General features: G+C 48.6%; 1 protein-coding gene across 2 annotated transcripts in view; it reads left to right on the top strand.

Annotated features, from left to right (window-relative positions):
* Positions 1-9,450, top strand: part of LOC144671282 (uncharacterized) — a 42,508-nt gene extending 33,058 nt beyond the window's left edge. For both annotated transcript variants that reach the window (XM_078533091.1, XM_078533092.1), the window contains exon 8: positions 7,211-9,450. In XM_078533091.1, the coding sequence (XP_078389217.1) occupies positions 7,211-8,322 (1,112 nt within the window). In that variant the 3' untranslated portion in view covers positions 8,323-9,450. The remainder of the gene's footprint in view (positions 1-7,210) is intronic.
* The last annotated feature ends 11,636 nt before the right edge of the window (positions 9,451-21,086 follow it).

The following is a 21,086-nucleotide window of genomic DNA, read 5'->3' as shown; positions in this document are numbered from 1 at the left end:
GGTGATGGGCAGCATGAGCGGACAACATGGCGCGATCGGTTTTACAGCAGCGGGAAGCCCACTCGCCATCGTCCGCTCAGCCCACCAATGGCAGGGGCTACGTTTCCCGCCATCGGACGTCAGGAGCCTCATTGTACTACATCAGCGTATCATTATCAGGCCAGCCCGCCGGAATCGTCCCCGTCCCCGCCCCCACCGCTGGATCATCCGTCCACGTGTTTTACACCAGCACATACACAAGGTGCACTTGGCGGCTGCACTCCGAGGGGGATCTCGGAGGTGAGTACATGGTAACGCTGTGCAGCGCTCGCTAGGGTCGCCTGCTGGGCTTCAAGCTTGAGGGGGTGTTGGGGGGGTCGGGGTTAAGGGCAGCCCTGATGTTGAATATAGCGCACAAGCATTCGGAGTGGGGGGTGGACAGGGTGGACGAGGGAAGTGACCACGCATTTGGGACACCTGTTTAAAGTGACCATTCCTCTGCAGCTGAAACAGTTCAGGCGCAGCCATATTGATATGATTGGAGCCTCTAGCTTCTCTGCCCACTCAAGTGACACAGAGGCATCAAAGTGCCACCAAGTGCCCCAAAGCTTCCCCCCACCCACCAATCCCCCGGGCACAGACTGCAAATTCTTGAGCACTTTAGTGAGCTGCAGAACAGTTGGATGACTGGGCACATTGTACAATCTCCTCGCTAAAGCTGGGCTGTGGGGCAGTCACTGCTGGAGATGCTCAGAGCCCCTTGGCAATGTCATCATCCCGGTTTGGACCAGTCTCCCCCATGGTTCAAGCTAACAGGGCAGCCATGCAGCGCACTAACCTCTGGCCATCCAAGTGGTGGTCAGCACTCTCCGGGAAGCATTAAGGGGCCGTCACACTTAACCAGGACTGGTTCTTAGTAAACCCATGCTAACCATGTGTCTCTCTCTTTCATCCTGCAGGAGGAGTACGTCAGGATCATGGAGCCTGGTGAACTAGCTGTGTGCCTGATGGCCGATAGAGTGCAAAGATCACGGAGGAGAGAGTGACTGAGGCTCCTGGCTGTACAGACGCAGGAGTAACCTCAGGAAGAAGGGGCAGCAGGGACTCCCACACACACTGCCTAGGAGAGACAGTGAGCCATCGCTGGACAGCGCCTAGTGACACCCAGGGTCCTGCAGATGACCGAGAACCAGTGTCGCCAAAGGCTGCAAATATCTAGGGAACTGGTCGGTCACATCTGCCACCAGCTGCAGGATTTGGTGCCACGGGGACATGGAGGGCATCCACTGCCAGTGGCTGTGAAAGTGACAGCGGCGCTCATTTTCTGTGCCAGTGGCTCCTTTCAGGGCTCCACAGGCGACCCCTGTGGGATCTCACAAGCCTCCACCTACTAATGCATCCATGAGGTCATGGATACCCATCTTTGCAAGAGCAACACAACTTTGTGCATTTCGCTTGAGACCAGGAGAGCCAGGATGTAAGAGCGATTGGATTCACCCAGATCTCGGGTTTCCCACAGGTGCAGGGTGCGATCGACTGCACTCATGTGGCGCTCAGATCTCCATCACAACACATGGTGACTACATCAACCACAAGGGGCTCCACTCGCTGAATGTGCAGCTGGGGTGCGACCACCTGAAACACATCCTGCAGGTATGTGCACGGTTTTCAGGGAGTGTGCACAACTCCTACATCCTCAGTCGGTCTCAGATCCCTGGAGTCTTCCAGGGTCCACAGAGGCTGCAGGGTTGGCTCCTCGGGGACAAGGGCTCCCCACAGAGGCCGTGGCTGATGACACCCGTGCAGCAGCCTCAGACTGCAGCAGAGCGACAGTATAATGAGGCTCATCCTGCAACTCGCAACTTGGTGGGGCAGACCATCGGGATGCTGAAGATGAGGTTCCGGTGCCTGGACCGGTCTGGTGGGGCCCTGCAATACCGTCCACAGGGGGTGTCACACATCGTCATCGCCTGCTGCACCCTTTACAACCTGGCGCTGCGATGGGGAGAGGAGCTGGCTGAGGAGGGGATGGAGGAGCTGGAGGTCTCCTCCAATGAGGAGGACACCGACGGGTATGAGGGTGAAGGGGTCCTCGGAGGCAACAATGATGGGGATGAGGCCCTCGCACTGGCCAGACGAGGCAGGTGCGTTCGGGAGGCCCTCATAGCTGCTAGATTTGTGGAGGACGATGATGACATGTAGTGAGGAGACACCATAGATCTTCACATTACATCCGTGAACATTTGACTCCAGTCTGGCTTATGGCAGTGCGAATACCCTCTGTGAGAATGCTCCTGTCATGGAGACACAGTGGAAGCCCTAATAGTCACTCGATTGCAGGAGGATGATGATGACATGCAGTGAGGACACTCCATAGATCTTCACATAGCCTCTGAGAATGTCTGACTCCTGTCTGGCCGAGGGCAGCTCGCTTGCGCTCTGTGATCAGGGTCATAGAGACACAGGCAGGAAACTTTAGAAGCATCTGATCCTTTGTCTACTTTCAGCGCTTGACCCCTTCAGGAACACAGCGTCACTGGTCACAGATGCTGAAGAGATGGGGGTCAGCCCCACCTTAAAGGTGCTGAGAGCACACAGAGAGAATGAGGGAACTCTGTGACGCCTGCTCACTACATTCTGGCAGCAATGACCAGCACTGTCGAGGTGCAGGCATCAGTAATGTCTCCAGAGAGTGTGAGGCTGGACCATCACTTTGGTCTGAAGGCTGCACAGACACAGGGAAGAGGCCCTGGACTGAGACACCTGCCTTTATCTTGTGCAGAAAGGTTTCACATCTGAGTGACACAAACGCTGCTCATCAGAACAAGGAGCCAGAGGCAGGGGGACATTCTTGGGAGTTTATTGACAATAATGAACATTATGTACAAGTGATTGTCCTTAACATTCCTAACCCTGCTGCTATATCTTGGTGTTCCCTGGACATCCACAGTGGAGGTGGAGGCAGCCTGCTGACTGCTACACCCTGTCTGTGATGACCTTTGGGTGTCCTCTGGAGGGCTGAGACTTGGAGAGCCCCGGACTGCTTTCAGGGTCCTGCTGTGTGGCAGTGACACCCTCCTCGGCCTGTGGAGCTGGAGTGGCTGAGGTCACAGGAAGAGGGGAATCGGATGGGGCGGACACTCCCAGAGTCACCTGGATGGATGGCCCGGAGTGTGCACCTGCTGATCCTCCGCCCTATGGGTGCCCGGGGGCCTCAGGCTGACTCCTTGAGGAGACTGGGTAGCTGGAGTGAGATCGAGCTGCCCAGCACCCCTCTCGCGTTGACACTGTTAGAGGCCAACTACAGCCTCAGTGATGGAGTTCAGCCCGCACAGCACTGCAGGAGCGATGTCCTGGACCAAGGTCTCCATGGCGACCACCATCCCACCAGTGTTGACCTCAGTGCGTTGCCATGCCGGCACTTTCACCTCAGCCTGAAGGCGGACGGACTCCTCCATCGTGCCTCACAATCTGAGGAGTGCAGCCTTCCTGATGTTCCTGAGCTTGTCTTTACAGCTCCAGCAACTGTAACTTGACTGAGTCCAGAGGCTCCTCATCTGACTCGGACTCAGCAAATTTCTTGCCTCCAGCAGCCCTCCGAGTGCCGGGGACCTGGGAAGTCCCTGTCTCCGCCTGCTGTGGATCGGACAGTGTGAGGTGCTCACCAGATTGTGATCCCGAGGCTACTGTAAAGCTAGGCCTCACCGAGGTATGTGTCTCTGCGCTGGTGGAGGGTGTGGGTGACGCTGTGATGGGACTGTGAGGGTGCCTCCAGATTCCTCTTCAGAGGTTTCTTTGGGGCTTGATTGGAGGCCTTGGGTCATGGACTCTGTCGGCTGTCTCCCAGATGTGCCTGTGAAAGCAAGGGGAGATAATTAGTGCCTGGCAGTGGCCTGTGAAACAGGACACATCACTCACAGCATGGTTATCTGATGGATGTTGCACTGCTTGATCCTCACTTGGTAGAGCAGCACCGACCTCACCGTCAGCACAGGACCGGTCCAGATCCTCCCCGGCCAGCTGGATGGCTCTGTTTTCAAAGTCCGTGAGGGCCTTGATTTCTGGCATTGGTCCTTCAGTCTGCAACCTCTCCCTGTTGTGTGTCAGCTTGTCCTGCATGAATAGAGATGGAGAGAGTGTAAGCAGGATGCCTGTCAGGCCAGATAATAAGTATGCCTGGCATGTGTGGGGGTTGAGTGATCCCATGGACGGGATGAGAATGAAAGTTTATGTGAGAGAGTGAATGGTGATGTCCCTTGAACTGGCAGTGAGTGAGGGCCCTGTGGGTGTGTGATGGGTTTGTGAGTGTGTGAGCTGAGAGTGATGAGAAGAGTGACTTACCCTGGCGGATCGGAGATCATTCATCCTCTTGCGGCACTGGGAGGCTGTCCTCTTTTGAAGGGCATTGGCGCTGACCACCACTGTCACTGACTCCCAAGCCGGGTTAGTGCTGTTGCGGCCAGAGCTGGGGTAGAGGACATCCCTCCGGGCCTCCACAGCATCCAGAAGACACCCAAGGGATGAGTTGCTGAACCTGGGAGTTGAAGTCTTCTTCAGTTTCAGGGCCATGTCTTCCGTGCAGCAGTGGTGATCTGGAAGCGCTGAGATGTGCGCGCGCTGCTGGACTTTAAATGTGGCGTGATGGAGGGCGGGGCGATGGAGGGCGGGGCGATGGAGGGCGGGGCGATGGAGGGCGGGGCGATGGAGGGCGGGGTCTCAATCACCCGCCCAGCATGGAAACAGTGTGTTTCCTGGGAATGCGTAAATAACATGGCGGGTTTGGGTCAATACAGCGTGAAAACCCGCCATTGCAGCCAGCGGGTAAAACATGGTTTTACCCACTCACTGCCGCACTTCGTGCCAATCTGGGACAATTCCACCCCTGAAGCGGGACTTGAACCCGGTGCTTTTGGCCCAGAGGTTGGGACGCTACCATTGAACCACAAGACCTCCCTCTTTCCACGTGGATGCTGCAAACGCCATCCGTGTGTAACATTTCTACATTGAGCGCAAAATCACAGAATCGCAGAATTGTTACAATGTAGAAGGAGGCCATTCGGCCCATCGTCTCTGCACCGGCTCTCGGAATGAGCGTCATTCTCCTGCCTTTTCCCTGTAACCCTGCACGTTGTTTCTATTTAAATGCCTCGATTGAACCTGCCTCCACAACACTTCCGGGTAGTGCGTTCCAGACCCGAACCACTCGCTGTGTGAAAAAGTTTTTTTCCCGCATCACATTTGCTTCTTTTGCAAATCACTTTAAATCTGTGCCCTCTCGTACTCGATCCTTTTACGGGCAGGAGCAAGTTCTCCCTCTCGACTGTGTCCAGCCCCCCTCATGATTTTGAACACCTCTTTCAAATCTCCTCTTCGCCTTCTCCTCTCCAAGGAGAACACTCCCAACATAGGAAATCACTTAGCTAGACATGAGGAAATTCTATGATTGCAATGTTAATTCTTCCTCGCTCTGCTTTTCAATAGCTAGTCCTTTCCTAAGGGAATGTTAGGAGATTTGAACAATACCATCTGTCACCTGGAAAGATGTTCGTTCCTTATCATTCTATTCCTGCTGATGCCTTGCTATTTTTTTTTTTTCAGAATGCCTTCTCTTATTTTTCCACCTCTTATTGATGTTGAATTCAGAGTCTTGAAATTCTGTGCATCATTTTTTCTAACCCGCCAAGTTTCTGTCAAGTCCTTTGGCACAACTCCTCCAACATTGAGTAATGGCATTAAAATGTCCGTCAAGGTGTGTCTCCATTTCAAATGTCTCCATGGTTTCATCCTATCATCCCTCAATCTTGGGAATGTTCTCTATCGCTACAACCCTCCGAGATCTCTGTGTCCCTCCAACTCCTGCGAGTCCCTGACTTTAATGTCATTGCCTTCAACCGCTTTCCCAAAACCTCCCCCCACTTCCTGTTGAGTTGCTCCTAAAAGCTTGTCTCTTTGACCAAGCTTTTAATCACCTGACCTAACATTTCCTTATGTGGCTGAGTATCAAATCTTGTCCAATAACCCGTATGTGAAACTCTTTCGAGTTATCAACAGTCACAGATTGCAACTCTTTCGAGTACAATCACAGTTCTTGGTTTCCGGGAGTGGGACATGAACCCACAACCCTGTATGTGAAGGCGGGCGATGTTTTATAATATTGAAGGTGCTATATAAATGCACAATGTTGTCTTATATAATTTGCCACTTCTGTTAATAGTGAAGAACCTCTGCTTTTGTCTATGTCTTTGTACTTTGTTTAGCACTTCCTGATGTTTAATCTTCGAAATCTAGTCTGGAACCTCCAGTAGGAACAAGCTACGTTCTTCAACATCGTTTCCCTGAAAATCAACACAAAATAAGCTGACCTTGCCCAGAAAACTGCCAAGTCCCTGAACTCTAATTTCTAAATCGCCTGTTTGCGACCCTGTGCTAAGTCTTTCAAAATTGGGCTGCAGTTGGGCACATTTTGCAAGCTTTTGAGTATAATGAATTTTTATTATATTAAGATGCTGACAGCTGTATTGGTTTACAACAATCAAGTGGTTTGGTATTGGCAATCCTTTATACACTTGGACTGTGAAGCTCAGTACTAACATACATCACATTTCACGTATTGCTTTTTATACTGTAAACTACACTCCGAGATCTCCGCGTTCTTCCGATCCTGACCTCTTACACATCCCCGATGTTCGCAGCTCCACAGTACCTTCAACTGCCAAGGGGCTAAGTTCTGGAGTTCACTCCTAATCTCTTTGTCTCTCTCTCTCTCTCTCTACCTCTCTCTCCAGCTTTAAGATGCTCCTTAAAATCTTTGACTAAGTTTCTTGGTCACCTATCCTAATATCTCCTTTTGTGTTCAATTTTTGCTTGATAATTTTGTTTGAACTCTGTGGGTGTACCTACGCCACATGGACTGCAGCGGTTCAAGAAGGCAGCTCACCACCACCTTCTCAAGGGCAATTAGGGATGGGCAATAAATGCTGGCCTATCCAGCAACGCCCACATCCCATGAATGAATAAAAAAAATCACTCTTGTAAGCACCTTGGGGTATTTTACTACATTAACGGTACTATATAAATGCCAGTTGTTATTGTTATGTGGGAAATCATGGTAGGAAGCCAATTCTTTTGATTAGAAACTAATCATTTTTCATGATAGAGTGATGTTCTTTGCCAGTAAGTTTACACGTATACTGAGTCACGCTAAATAGTCTGTTTCTTTCCTTTGCCCCAGGGTTTATCAATAAGTCTGAATCAGAAGACTATGCTTCTCATCATCTGTCATCTCAACTGGAATTCAATATCTCATCGGATGCTGAACTGAGCAAGACCGAAGGAGTTTTTCTGCAGGACAGCCCTGGTCTACTAATAAACTCATCGGATCCTGCATTCGATGCCAAAAAGCCTCAACAGCCAAGAGTTGCTGGCACTCCAAGGTCAAAGGTGGCTGAGTGCGATCAAGTGTGGAGAGGGCACGATGGCATTTTCAAATTGGACCTTGGTTTCTCTGTTGGCAATGATATCTCCACACTGTATTTTCTTCAAGGGCCTCACTGTAGCTCGGTTCCAGATGGCAAGGTGATTCGGCGATCATTAAGTTTGCCCGAGGCCATTTCAGAGAACAACGGCAACGGGCCTGCCAAGGGAGATGTCGAGGCAGGGTTTGTGGAGGATCCTGATGTCTACCGAAAGACCCAGGATGGCGGTAATGATGCCTTATCTGTGGAAAATTCTCTAAATTTCAATAGAGAACACAAAACGCAATCGGTGCCGAGTGTTGAAGCTCGTCATCCCTCTACGGAAGAGGAAGATTGCTCGAGGGGCAGGAGCCCAAACTCTGAAATGACCCGGGGATTGCCTAGGCCTTTCATTGTCCTCACAGAAGAAGACTATGGAGAAAACTACGCCCTCCGCTCTGTGTGCGATGCAGGAGACAGATTCAGGTCTGCGGAGAAGCACACGCTTGGATCCTGCGACTCAGTTACTTATACGAGTGGGAAGCCCTCTCCGCAGCCAAGCATAATGGAACTTGCCCGCGCATCTGTGACTGAATGCATTCGTAAACTCAACAAGCTCTCTGCGAAAAGACCGAGTGTGAAGCACAGTTTCTCAAAGGTCCCACTGAGTTCCGAGCAAACTCCACATCAGTCCTCGGTTTCCAGATTTACCCAGCACGCAAGTACACTGTTCGGAAAGAAACCCGAGGGAGGCAAGCATCAAGGAGCAAGGCCACCCATGAGAAGGTCACTAAGCCTTGAGAGTGCTTGTAAAAACCTAAAGGGGCTAGAAGATGACTGTGCTCTCTCGCATGATAAAAGTGACTCCTACTTACCCGAAAACCAATAACCCAGACTGCTCGGGGGGTCTCAGAACAGCATCTCTCCGGCAGCACAAAAAGCTCAGCTCACCGTTCACCTCAAAGAAAGATGTCTAGGCCGGGCCCAGTGAGAAGACCTGTCTTGGAGGAGAGCAGGAAGCAAACTTCCCCAAATAGGTCTGGGACTGGGGTACGGCCTCACTAACCCTGAAAAGGAGGATGGCCAACAGAGTGCGCAAACACTTGGATTACAACTCCACTTCTAATTCTGAAGCCATGTATTAAATCCCATCATTTTAGATGAAAATTACAATATCAAGTCTCTGGGTTTGGGGAGAAAAACATAGTTTTATTTTTTAATTAATTTTAATTTGAGTAGACTAACGTGACAGGGAGAAAGATAGAGGGCGGGATTTTCACCCACCCTCTGCCGTGATCTTCCAATCCCGCTGCAAGTCAACGGACTTTTGGCTGGGGCACCACCTCACCCACGGCAGGTGCCACCCTGCGACAGGGGCTGGAAAATCCCAGCCAGGGTCTCTCTCTCTCTCTGGGTTTATAGTGCAGTGGGAGATTCACGCAAAGCATAACTAATGAACACATCAGGGCCTATTGTACGAATGAAGCCTTGAGAAGACTTTTGTTTGTTATTTCTTTGCCAGTAACAATGGATCTTGAGGCATTATGAGTGTTTAGGTTTTCATTACAAGGCATAGCTGCCACTTTCATCAAATTTCAATGTAGATTTTCCTGAACTGTTTAAATGTTTCTTGTTTTTTTTTAAACAATGTGCCATCCATCAGACAAGGGAGCCAGTAACTAGGCCTCTGCAATGTCCCACTATAGGCTCTTGTGAAGAAGGCTGGTGAGGTTGGCATGGAGCGACTTCCACGGCCTCTCCCTCAGGGCTGGTAGGACAAGTCATCGTCTGCTCCACACGTCTGTAGGGCAGAGCCGAGAACTACGGAGAGAATTACAGGAGCAACTTGTGTCTTATTGCTTTGTTGTTCCATGCTACCGTTTTCTTAGATACGTTTGACCAAGTGACCCTTGGAGTTTGAGCATTTATCAGCTTTAAAAGTGACGGTGCCAACACTTAAAACTAAGCCCCGTGCATTTTTCTCACGCCATCAATCCAATAAATTCTTGAAAATCAATTTGTTCCCCAGTGAATTTTGACTTGTCCTGGCCAACGCTGTTTTAAAAACAAGTTTAGAACTCTCTTCATTTTAAATATTAAGGTTGACTGATGTCAGTAACCTTGGTCTATAACTTAATAGGCAGGGTTACTGACCCCAGCTTTACAATGGGAGTTGTTAGATGGACATCATGTCGGGGAAGAGGGCTTTCGAAGTATCTGCCCTCTTGGAAAAAGGGTAAATGCCACAATATCCTGTCTATTAAGAGAGGTTTTCTATTTTTGGCCCTGCCATTAGGTTATTGCTTCCCTCTTGACCGGCACTGTGATTTCTTTTTTTCCCTTTATTCTTTCATGGGATGTGGGCGTCGCTGGCAAGGCCAGCATTTGTTGCCCTTCCCTAATTGCCCTTGAACTGAGGGGCTTGCTCAGCCATTTCAGAGGGGCACTTAAGAGCCAACCACATTACTGTGATTCTGGAGTCACATGTAGGCCAGACCAGGTAAGGACGGCAGATTTCCAGGTGGATTTTTTTACAACAAGGCTGCATGGCCACCATCAAGGAGACTAGCTTTTCAATTCCAGGTTTTGTGGAGGGATTTGAACCCACATTTCCCCAGAGAATTCACCTGGGCCTCTGGATTACTAGTCCAGTGACATTACCACCACACCACCATCTCCCCCATTTAGGTGGCCCATATGTGTGCTTGATATTGATGTGGACACCTTATTCTGATGGGGCTGGGATTACGTTATAGGAGACATCAGTCCCTGAGAATGCAGCCGTAACCAGTCAGCAGGGATTCCTGGCTGTGATTTGTGGTTCAAGCCCCTATGGCCCGTTTCTCGCGGCAACCGATGCGATTGCCACGCCACGACTTGCATTGGTAAAGCCTCCAACATCAAACATTCCCAGATGCTTTGCAGAAGCGATCATCAAACCAATTTTGACACCGTAATGATGGCCAAAAGTTTGGTCAAAGAGGTAAAGGAGGGGGGTGGCGAGGCTCGGGGAGGGAATTCTAGAGCTTAGGGCCTTGGCAGCTGGAGGCCCGGCCCTCGCTCCTGGAGCAACCAAAATCAGAGTTGCACAAGAGGCCAGAATTAGAGGAGCACCGATCGCTTGGAGGGTTGTAGGGCTGAAGCTAGTAACAGAGGCGGGGGCGGGAAGAGAGCAAAACCATGGGAGCGGTTTGAAAATATGAATGAGAATTTTCAAATTGAGTTGGGGCAAGACTGGGGTTCTGGATGAATGGGACTTGGTGCAGATTGGGATGTGGGCAGCAGACGTTTCCTTGCAGGTGGCCTGCTCCTTGAGACAGCTCAGAAAGGGACTGCCCTTGCAATAGGCGGTCTCAAGGAGGGCAAACATTGGTTTCAAAGGCTGTATAAAACCTTGACCTACCGAGTGTCAATATTGTTTTATGAATCCATCGGCGACATTCTTTTCTCTGTTATCTTGACCAGACTATCTGCCCGTTTAAAATACGTTAGCAGTTTGACTTTAAAAGAATGACAGAGCAAGTTCATGTGGAAAACGTCCGTGTGGTAGTATTCACGGATTTCAAAGCAGTAGAAATTATTTGTCGTTAAACTTGACTTTACTGCAGGAGATGGTGCGATATTTTGTGCAGAAACCCTTGGGGTTGTTTCTTGGACTCTTAGTGTAAATCTCACGTACAGCTCTTATTTTCAAGCAGTCCTAACTGGCCTTATTATTTTGAACATTAAAACAGAGTGTTTCCAGATTAATTTTTGTACTCCGGCGTTCTTTTGATCTTTGCTTTATGTGTGGAAATGTTTACGTGAGCTGTTAGTGCAGTTGAAGAGATGTTGAGGTGGAAAACACATCTGTGGTTGCCTAGGGGATGAATCCAGTTCTGCCTCCACTGATTAGCTGTTGGTCACCATGAAGTCTATTTGGTCATTGTCTTCCTCCCCATTAACATGGTGACAAATAGAAGGCTGGATCATGGAAGGATTCTGGGCATTGATATGAAGCGTAAGGGTCGTTTGGCCTTTTGAATCATTTTATGCTCCCTGCCCACTGCCCCCACCCCTCCCCCCGGCAAAGGGTCAGTCCTGAGGGAGTGCCGCACTGTCGGAGGGTCAGTGCTGAGGGAGCGCCGCACCGTCGGAGGGTCAGTGCTGAGGGAGCGCCGCACCGTCGGAGGGTCAGTGCTGAGGGAGCGCCGCACCGTCGGAGGGTCAGTGCTGAGGGAGCGCCGCACCGTCGGAGGGTCAGTGCTGAGGGAGCGCCGCACCGTCGGAGGGTCAGTGCTGAGGGAGCGCCGCACCGTCGGAGGGTCAGTGCTGAGGGAGCGCCGCACCGTCGGAGGGTCAGTGCTGAGGGAGCGCCGCACCGTCGGAGGGTCAGTGCTGAGGGAGCGCCGCACTGTCGGAGGGTCAGTGCTGAGGGAGCGCCGCACTGTCGGAGGGTCAGTGCTGAGGGAGCGCCGCACTGTCGGAGGGTCAGTGCTGAGGGAGCGCCGCACTGTCGGAGGGTCAGTGCTGAGGGAGCGCCGCACTGTCGGAGGGTCAGTGCTGAGGGAGCGCCGCACTGTCGGAGGGTCAGTGCTGAAGGAGTGCTGCACCATCAGAGGGTCAGTACTGAGGGAGTGCCGCACTGTCAGCGATGCCATGTTTTAGGTGAAACATTAAACCCCGTTTGCCCTTCTAGGCGGATCTAAAACATCCATGACAGGCAGTATTTCAAAGAAGGGCAGAAGAGTTCTCCCTTGAGCCAATGTTTAACCCTCATTCAACAGCACTACAGATTATTTGGTCATTATCACATTGCTGTTAGTGGGATCTTGCTGTGCATAAACTGGCTGCTGCGTTTCCTACAGTACGTCTCTCTCTCTCTCATGTAAATGAAATGAGTTGCCCTCGACTCCTTCATTTTTGAGAGAGTGCCGGTAAAGTTTGAGATTTCCGAAAGGTTTATGGCCCCGTATACTGCCACTACCCCTTGTCCCTTTAAATTTCACCATAACTGGGCTTTCAGGGCCTCCCCATTGTGGATGCTGCCTGCACGTGGAACAATTGTATAAATTAACGCATCAACGTTGTAGTGAGATTTGTACCAGTCCTTAACCATTTAGGACTGACCTACATCAGCACATGAAAATTGACAGCAATATTTCTGTCCCTAAAATGTGTGGGGCTTCCAAATCTCAAAACTAACCCCTTGTGGGTGCAAATGTCACCCAAGCTGACAAGACACAGTTTCAGGAGAGTCCATGAGACAGAGTAGAAAGCAAAATCTCTTTTTTTTAAAATTCTTTCATGGGACGTGGGCTTTGCTGGCTGGGCCAGCATTTATTGCCCATCCCTAATTGCCCCTTGAGAAGGTGGTGGTGAGCTGCCTTCTTGAGCCGCTGCAGTCCATGTGGTGTAAGTACACCCACAGTGCTGTTAGGGAGTTCCAGGATTTTGACCCAGTGACAGTGAAGGAACGGCCGATATATTTCCAAGTCAGAATGGCGAGTGACTTGGAGGGGAACTTCTAGGTGGTGGTGTTCCCATCTATCTGCTGCTCTTGTCCTTCTAGGTGGTAGAGGTCATGGGTTTGGAAGGTGCTAAGGAGCCTTGGTGAGTTGCTGCAGTACATCTTGTAGATGGTACACACTGCTGCCACTGTGCGTCGGTGGTGGAGGGAGTGAATGTTTGTGGGTGGGGTGCCAATCAAACAGGGCTGATTTCTCACGCTGCTGGGGTCAGGTGTTCTCATCTGAGATTAAGTTTATAGCACAGTATTAGACCACAGTATTAACAGAGCTTTAGTCTGCAATATTCCTGTCTTGGGGATGCTTAATACTGATACTGCTGGCAAACGTTGAAAATTACCATCGTTGCTTGCCTTGCACCAGGTTTGGAGCCAGGGGCGTGTTCCAACGTTGTGTTTTTAACCTCTGCCTCTACTGCAGTAGTTTTCAAGAGAATCCTTTTGAAGGTCCCCCTCCTCCAAAGCTGGACATTCACCCAATTCTTAAATTCGTGTCAGCTCCCTCAAAACAGAGCAACAATGACTCGCGTTCCTAAAACACCTTCGATGTCGTAAAATATCCCAATTCCGATCAAGCGAATTTGACACCAAGCCTCATAAGGATATATTAGGACACGTAACCTAACGCTTAATCAAAGAGAGGGTTTTTTTTAAGAAGCATGTTAAAGGAAGATAGAACAGAGCAGGTCAGGGAGGGAATTCTAGAAGAGACTGAAGGCACGTGGAGCGAAGGAAGTTCGGGGAATGCATGAAACCCACTACCTTTGCAGAAAATGTGTCTAATAACAGCGATGTCAATAATCGAAAGGTCACAGACCTGAAACGTTAACCCTGTTTCCCTCCCCCCCCACCGATTGCTGCCCGACCTGCTGAGAATTTCCAGCTTTTTCTGTTTGTATAATTAATAATTGACTTGCAAATCAAAAAAATAAGAGAAAATGTAGAATTCTGTGTGGGCTCTGCCCACGTTGGCATGATATGCTTTGCCTTTGTCTATATGGGCTGAACAATGATGAGTTTGCAGACACCCTGGGGTCTCCTCTGTGAATACCCCATGGAAGCCCTTCTCAAACTGTGGGTCTCGACGCCTCTTGGGGTTGCGGAAGCAGAAGATGGGGTTGCAAGTACACCGTCAGCGAGGCCTAAGTGGGGTCCGGTCCAGCCTTTGCTCTGCTTGTCTCTTGGTCTCTCTGAGGTGTGGCGCAGGAGAGCGATGGACCTCACAGGTGGGCTGGAAGGCTTCATAAACGTCATGTGTAGACCACAAACCCAAATAAGAAGCTACCAGTCTCACGCAGAGAGCTGGGCGGCAGCTGTGGGGCTTTTCTCAGGACAGGCCCAGATTAAAAGCTGCCATCTGTATGGGGGTAATTTGCCATTAGTTGCATGCTCAGCAACCATCTTTATAGGGGGCAATGTGTAGCAGGTCACATGCTTGGCCACCATCTTTATGGGGGCAATGTACAGAAGGAAGCAAGGTTGGCCACCATCTTTATAGGGGGCAATGTGCAGCAGGTCACATGCTTGGCCACCATCTTTACAGGGAAAATGTACAGAAGGAAGCAAAGTTGGCCACCATCTTTATAGGGGGCAATGTGCAGCAGGTCACATACTTGGCCACCATCTTTATGGGGGCAATGTGCAGAAGGAAGCAAGGTTGGCCGCCATCTTTATAGGGGGCAATGTGCAGCAGGTCACATGCTTGGCCACCATCTTTATGGGGACAATGTACAGAAGGAAGCCAGCTTAGCCGCCATCTTTATAGGGGGCAACGTGCAGCCGGAAGCATGCACAGCCATCTTAGGCTAGGGAGCCTGCCTTCACTCAGTCGTCTATCACTGGGGAATATGGAGAGCTTGACTGAAATCTACACAAGTGCACAAAATAATAACATTTTTACAAAGTAGATTAAAATACAGGTTTTCCTATTTATAATGATGTATCATATGTAATACGTGAACTTCAATAATTTTTTTTTCTTTCATGGGATGTAGGCATCACTGGCAAAGCCAACATTTGTTGCCAATCCCTAATTGCCCTTAAACTGAACATTTCAGAGGGTAGTTAAGAGTCTACTTCATTGCTGTGGGTCTGGAGTCACATGTAGGGTCAGACCAGTTAAGGATGGCAGATTTCCCTCCCTAAAGGGCATTAGCAAGCCAGATTTTTTTTTTAATGGCACAAAAACAGAAAATGCTGGAAAAACTTGGCAGGTCTGACAGCGTCTGTGGAGAGAGAAACAGAGTTAACGTTTCAAGTCCGTATGACAATCAATGATGGTTGTCATGGTCACCATGACTGAGACTCGCTTGATATTCCAGATTTGCATTAATTGAATTTAAATTCCACCAACTGCCGTAGTGGGATTTGAACCCATGTCCCCAGAGCATTAGCCTGGGTCTCTGGGGACCACTATGCCTCCATCTCCCCCTATTATGTGCCGAATGTTACTATGCTGCTCTGTTGCTGTTTTGTTTTTGTTGGTGCCGGGGGAGGGTCACATTAAGTTTCAAGTGTTAAAATGGGGTCGCATTGGAAAAAAGCTTGGGAAGTATTGCCCTATGATGCATGGAGTTAGAAGGTGGGTGCTGTGCACAGAGTTGCTTCCTTATTTCTACCTAGGCTACATAGGTGTGTCCAATTTGGTTCTCCATTCAGTTTGAATGAATGTTCCTGACAGATCCAGTGTAGTCATTATGGTTTTATTTCATGTGTAATGTGCCTTTAAGAGTAATATGTGTTAGGCAAGATCACATGATCTGTAGTAACCAATAGGAGAGTAGCATGGGCTACCTCAGCAGTCAATGTGGCGTTAGCATTGGAGTTGAAAGCACGTGTGTAGATGCTGCTGAGTACGTTGTAAATAAACTTAATAGTTTCCACCCAAGAGGTGCCTGCTGATCAACTCCACCATTAATAGCACAACTCGGCCACCCTACAACATCCAGGTTGTCTGATTAAGATTTATCCACCCGTGTGGAATCGGCATTAAGTGCAGCCCTTTCTGAACCTCCAAATCAACAATGTTCAAACAGAGCAAACCAGAAAATAACTAAGAAAAGCACCAGTAGGATTGAGTTGAAGGTCAAATAACCAGGGGCCTTGGGTTGCTCCACCATAACTATTCCCATTGCTTCCGGCGACCACTGTCAGTAAGATTGTCTGCGCAATGAAGTGAATCGGAATTGATCATCTGGGACCTAACCAGATACAGAAGTGATGAGACTTTCATTCGATTGGTCCGTGCTGGGTTCTAATCTTATTACGGCAACATTAAAAATACATTGTGGAACATGTTAATTGCTTCCTTTGAGCATGTGTTCTGAAGCAGCCTTCAGTGAACTTGAGATACCAAAGGATTTACCGAGGCATGTGGTATTCATGCAATTGGTTAACCCTTCACTAATAACAGAGTGAATCTGAGCTAAGACCTGGAACCATGTGGTTATCCCTCCCTATATCTGTGATCTCCGCCCCATGAGATCTCTACATTGGTTCTGGCCTCTTCTTCAGCCCCCGTCGTTTTGTCCCACAGTTGGCAAATGTGCCTTCAGCTTTATAGGCCCTAAGTACTGGAATTTCCTCCTTAAACCTGTCCACCTCTCTCTCCTCCTTTAAGACGCTCCTTAAATCCTACCTCTTTGACCAATATTTTGGTCATGTGCTGTGGTACATCCTTGTGTGGTGACCCAGAATTTTATGTAACATCAGAATGAAAGTGGATGGACACCTGAAGGAAATAAACTTGCAGGGCTATGGGGATAGAGCAGGGGACTGAGACTGATTGGATTGCTCCACCAAGAGCCAGCACAGACTCGCTGGGCCAAATGGCCTCCTGTGCTTTCTCCTCCAGGTACCATTCCCTAAGAGGGTGCTGGTGACCATGGACTTCCACTCTAATTGGTCTATGATTCTGCTCGGCAAAGCCCTGCAGTGGTTTTCCATTGCCTTCTGCAGTATGGCTGACCAGGAAACTCTCCTGCTCTTGTACGCTTGCCAAACCTCCAAGATTGGCTTGGAGCCTCCAGGAATTGAAGATCAATCTCCAGGATGCTGCTGTGTGCCGCCCTGGAGAAAAATCATCGGGACGTTAAAACAGATTTTTTAAAAAAAACATTATTGCAACATTTCTCTGTACCAGAGATGCAAATATTAAAAATTGGTAAAATAAAAGGCTGTTTGGCTAACAGCCAAGTATTATCCCATTGGATGATGAGTCTTTTTGCTTTCCAATTGGCATAGGAAGGCCGTACGTCACAAGGATGGACATGTTGGCCGACTAATAGCTGGAACTTGGGGGCGAGTCATGTGATGAAACCTCCAGGAATACGTTTAATCACAGTTGGCAACCCTACATTCTCAGCACCTATCATCAGGCCGGCTGGGAGGATTTACATTCTGATAATCAACAGTTCACGTTGTGAAATTTGTGCAGTAATGACTCGATAAATCTAACTGAAGGACGTGCAAGATCCAAGGCTGCATAAAAGATCGCTTTATATACTTTGAATGCACTGGGGATTCACGTTAACCTGACCTGGTCACTGGGAGGAGACCGGGGTTGGGGCAGAGGCCTTTTTTATACCCCACCACATTTTGCACCCTGTTGACTTCAATGGATATGTCTGGTCTGGCATTAGATTAAAATGAACCCTGCTGTGTTTTACCGATAGGTTTATAATTTTAGGCGTACTTCAACTACCAATGAATGCCCTTAGTTGAACGCTTTGACATAATTGTTACCAAAATCAGTTGTGACTCATTTGGCCAACGCTTTCACCTCAGACCAGAGGTGCCGGGGTTCAAAGCCCCAAGTTAGAGACTTGAGCATGTAGTCTAGGCCAACACTCCCAGTGCGCTATTGTCGGAGTGCTGTCTTTCGGATGTGATGTTAAACGAAGGTCGTTTCCGCTCTCTCAGCTGAATGTAAAAATAAGAAGGCACCATTTGAAGAACAACATGGAAGTTCTCCCTGGTGTCCAGGCCAATACCTACCCCTCAAACAACATTATGAAAGCAGATAATCTGGTCATTGTTATTTGTGGGAGTTTGGACTCAAGTAAGCTACAGTTCAAGAGTGGAAAAAGATTTCTTTCTTTATTGGGCCCACGGCCACTGCTCTCCTTCCACGAACCCAACACATGAACTGTGAACTATTCTTTTGGATTAATCCTGGCAGGAGTGCACTATCCTCTTTAATTGTATCTTTCGTGAGTGTGTGGCATGTAAGTGATGTAGGTTTAAATTTTGTGTGTGTGTGTGCATGTGAATAAATAACCCTCTTTATTTAAACCCACAAAAGCTTGCTGCTGTTATTTCTATATTGACCACATGCTAAGAGGGGCTTAGAAACACACACATCTACCCTTCCCAAAAAAAAACACACTAATTATGGACAGTTAAGGAAGGGAATTGGGGATTTCCGCTTATATCTCCTCCCTAGCCCGTAACAGAATTAAATGCTGCATCTGGGTTTTGAATCCATTGAACTAAAATGAACTGAATCCGATATTAAAAGAATAAATGGGAAGCCAAAAGGGAACGCTCAGTAGCTGAAATTGTGCCTTTAAAACAAAAGGATGACTGCAGCAGGTTTTATGCATTAACACTAAAAAGTAGAATGGCTAGTTTTGATGCGAAATCGTTTGTAGAACAGGAGAATATAACTTAGCGTAAATTAGCAGCCCTAGTCATGGAACAGCTTAAAGCAATAGCCAACCAGATGGAACTTAGTATAAAATGAAAGGTGGGGGGGAAAATAAAACAAAGTGCTACAAACGCCGACGGAGCATTTGAGCCTCATCTCAGAATTGGAACAAGCAGAAGAGATCGAATCTGAAACAGACCAGCTTTACCTTAGCCAAAATTCGCCTCCAAGGGTGGAGGCTAGAGTTAGAATTCCAGGAGAGTGGGAGCGGGTCTTTCAGCCTGAGAAGGAGCTACAAGCACAAACAGATAGGGAAAGAAGGCGGATTGAATTCGTGAGGGAGAAATTGTCTTTACCTAGTGGGGAAACTGTTGGTAATTCATACAACCCCGGCTCAGAGTCAAGCTTTAATTTCTTAAAAGTATTCCTGACTAATACCCAAATTTGAAGAAGATGATGTTAAAACCTCCTTCACACCCTTTGAGAAACCAGCAGATCAGTTTAAAGTGGCAACAGTGATATGGACTCTCCGAATGCAAAGTCAGTTGATTGGGAAAGCGCATGATGTTTATTCCACACTGCCTGCAGAGAGTTCAGTAAACTACGAACAGGCAAAAAGTGCTATCCTGTGAATTAGGGCCAGGAGCATTTGACCAAAGATTTAGGAATTTTCGCAAAATTCCCACTCAAACCTGCCTCGAATTTGAAAGAATTAAACAGCTCACATTTGATCGGTGGATGTAGGCATTCAAAATTGACTGCAAGTACAAGGGGTTAAGGGAAATAATCCTGTTAAAGGAGCTTCAGAACTGCCTCCCGTACAATCTTAAAACCCATGTGGAGGAACAAAGAGTTTCAAAAGCCCGAGAAGCAGCCATCATAGCAGACGGCTATGAATTGGCCCACAAATCTCTCAGTCAAAATAAATCTTGGTTTCGTAACTCTTACTAGGTAGGGAGAGACAGGATGGAGGGAGATAAAATAGAAGCAGGGTCCAGAGAAAAGGAGAGTGGGAAAGGAAATTCAGATCAGTCTCCAACTTTTAAAAGCAAGAACCTGAGCAGTAAACCAGCAGGGAGATACCATGTATGGGCGCATTAAAGAGAAGTGTTAGCATTACCAGGGTTGTCCAACAGGGGGCTTGGTAGCCAAACCAGTAGCTGTGGCCCTGAAAGCGGTCAGTTTATGTTCAAATATTACAACCAACTATCCAGACAGCTGTCAGCACTTTCTCTTTAAAGGGAAAATGACTCTTTTTGTATCCCAAGCCCTGAGAAATCTCTAATTTCCTCCAGCTCCACCACTGTCTGAGAAATCTGCGCCCCTCTAATTCTGGCCTCTTGAGCATCCCCGAATTTGATCGCTTCGTCGTTGTTGGCCGTGCCTTCAGTTGCCTGGGCCCAAGCTCTGGAATTCCCTCCATACACTTCTCCACCCCTTCTACCTCCTTTGAGACACGTCTAAACAAGCTACCTCTGTGACCAAGCGCCTTATGTGGCTTGGTGTCACCTTTTGTTTTATAATCCTCCTGTGCAGCACCTTGGGATGTTTTATTCTGTTTAGAGCGCTACACAAATGCAAGTAGTTGTTGCTGCTGCTTGAGCCTTAACCGCTTCACTCATGCTGTGTTTGTTTTGATGGCTACAGTTCTTGCTTAGTCGATTTACAGTTGTTGCTTCGTTCTTTAGTGTTTCATGTCAGGCTGCAGGTTTCTTAACCACACAAACTTTGCTGTGATCCAAGCACAACCAGCTGGGCCCCTGTGCACACGCCGTCCATCACAATTATAATGCCAGCATTTAGTTTTCACCTTTGCATAACAGCAGATTTTATTTGACTCAGAAGCTCAGGAGTTGATTCAGTGAAAAGTAAAGACTTGCATTTATATAGCGCCTTTCACGACCTCAGTCAGGACGTCCCGAAGTGCTTTGCAGCCAATGAGGTTCTTTTGAAGTTGGCCTGTCGGACACGGGGCAGCTAATTTGCGCACAGCAAGCTCCCACAAGCAACAGTTACGATTACGACCGGATAATCTGCTTTTCGAGTGGTTTGGCTGAGTGCTAAATACTGATTAGGGCCCTGGGGACAACTCCTCTGCCCTCTGTTGAAAAGTTGCCACGGGATCTTTTACGTCCACCTGAGAGGGCAGCCGGGGTCTCGGGACACTCTCTAAACTTCCAGTTGCTCTTGCGTTTTCAGATCGTTGCAACGCGAGTCCCGAGTGGTGAGAGATCCCACCGAGGAGGCTTGTCTGTCGTTGCCTGGATGAGGCACAGCATGAATTGGAATGCCAATGCAGAACGGAGCCAGATTTAAAGGATTCATTGCTCCCACTGAACTCGCCCAACGTCTACAGCAGGCTGACTCTCCAGATATTAAAAACTCACCAGACAGACAGCGGAAATTTGGGCAAGGCAGCAGAATGGAACTCACAGCCTCGGTATAACTCGGATTTTTCAGTCTAAGCTCTGCACTCACCTGTATAACTTTGTATAAAGCA

The sequence above is a fragment of the Cetorhinus maximus genome, chromosome 32, assembly GCF_964194155.1.
Source record: "Cetorhinus maximus chromosome 32, sCetMax3.hap1.1, whole genome shotgun sequence".
Classification (NCBI taxonomy): domain Eukaryota; kingdom Metazoa; phylum Chordata; class Chondrichthyes; order Lamniformes; family Cetorhinidae; genus Cetorhinus; species Cetorhinus maximus.
Note: the sequence above shows the minus strand (reverse complement) of the source record. Positions and strands in the feature narration are given on the sequence as shown.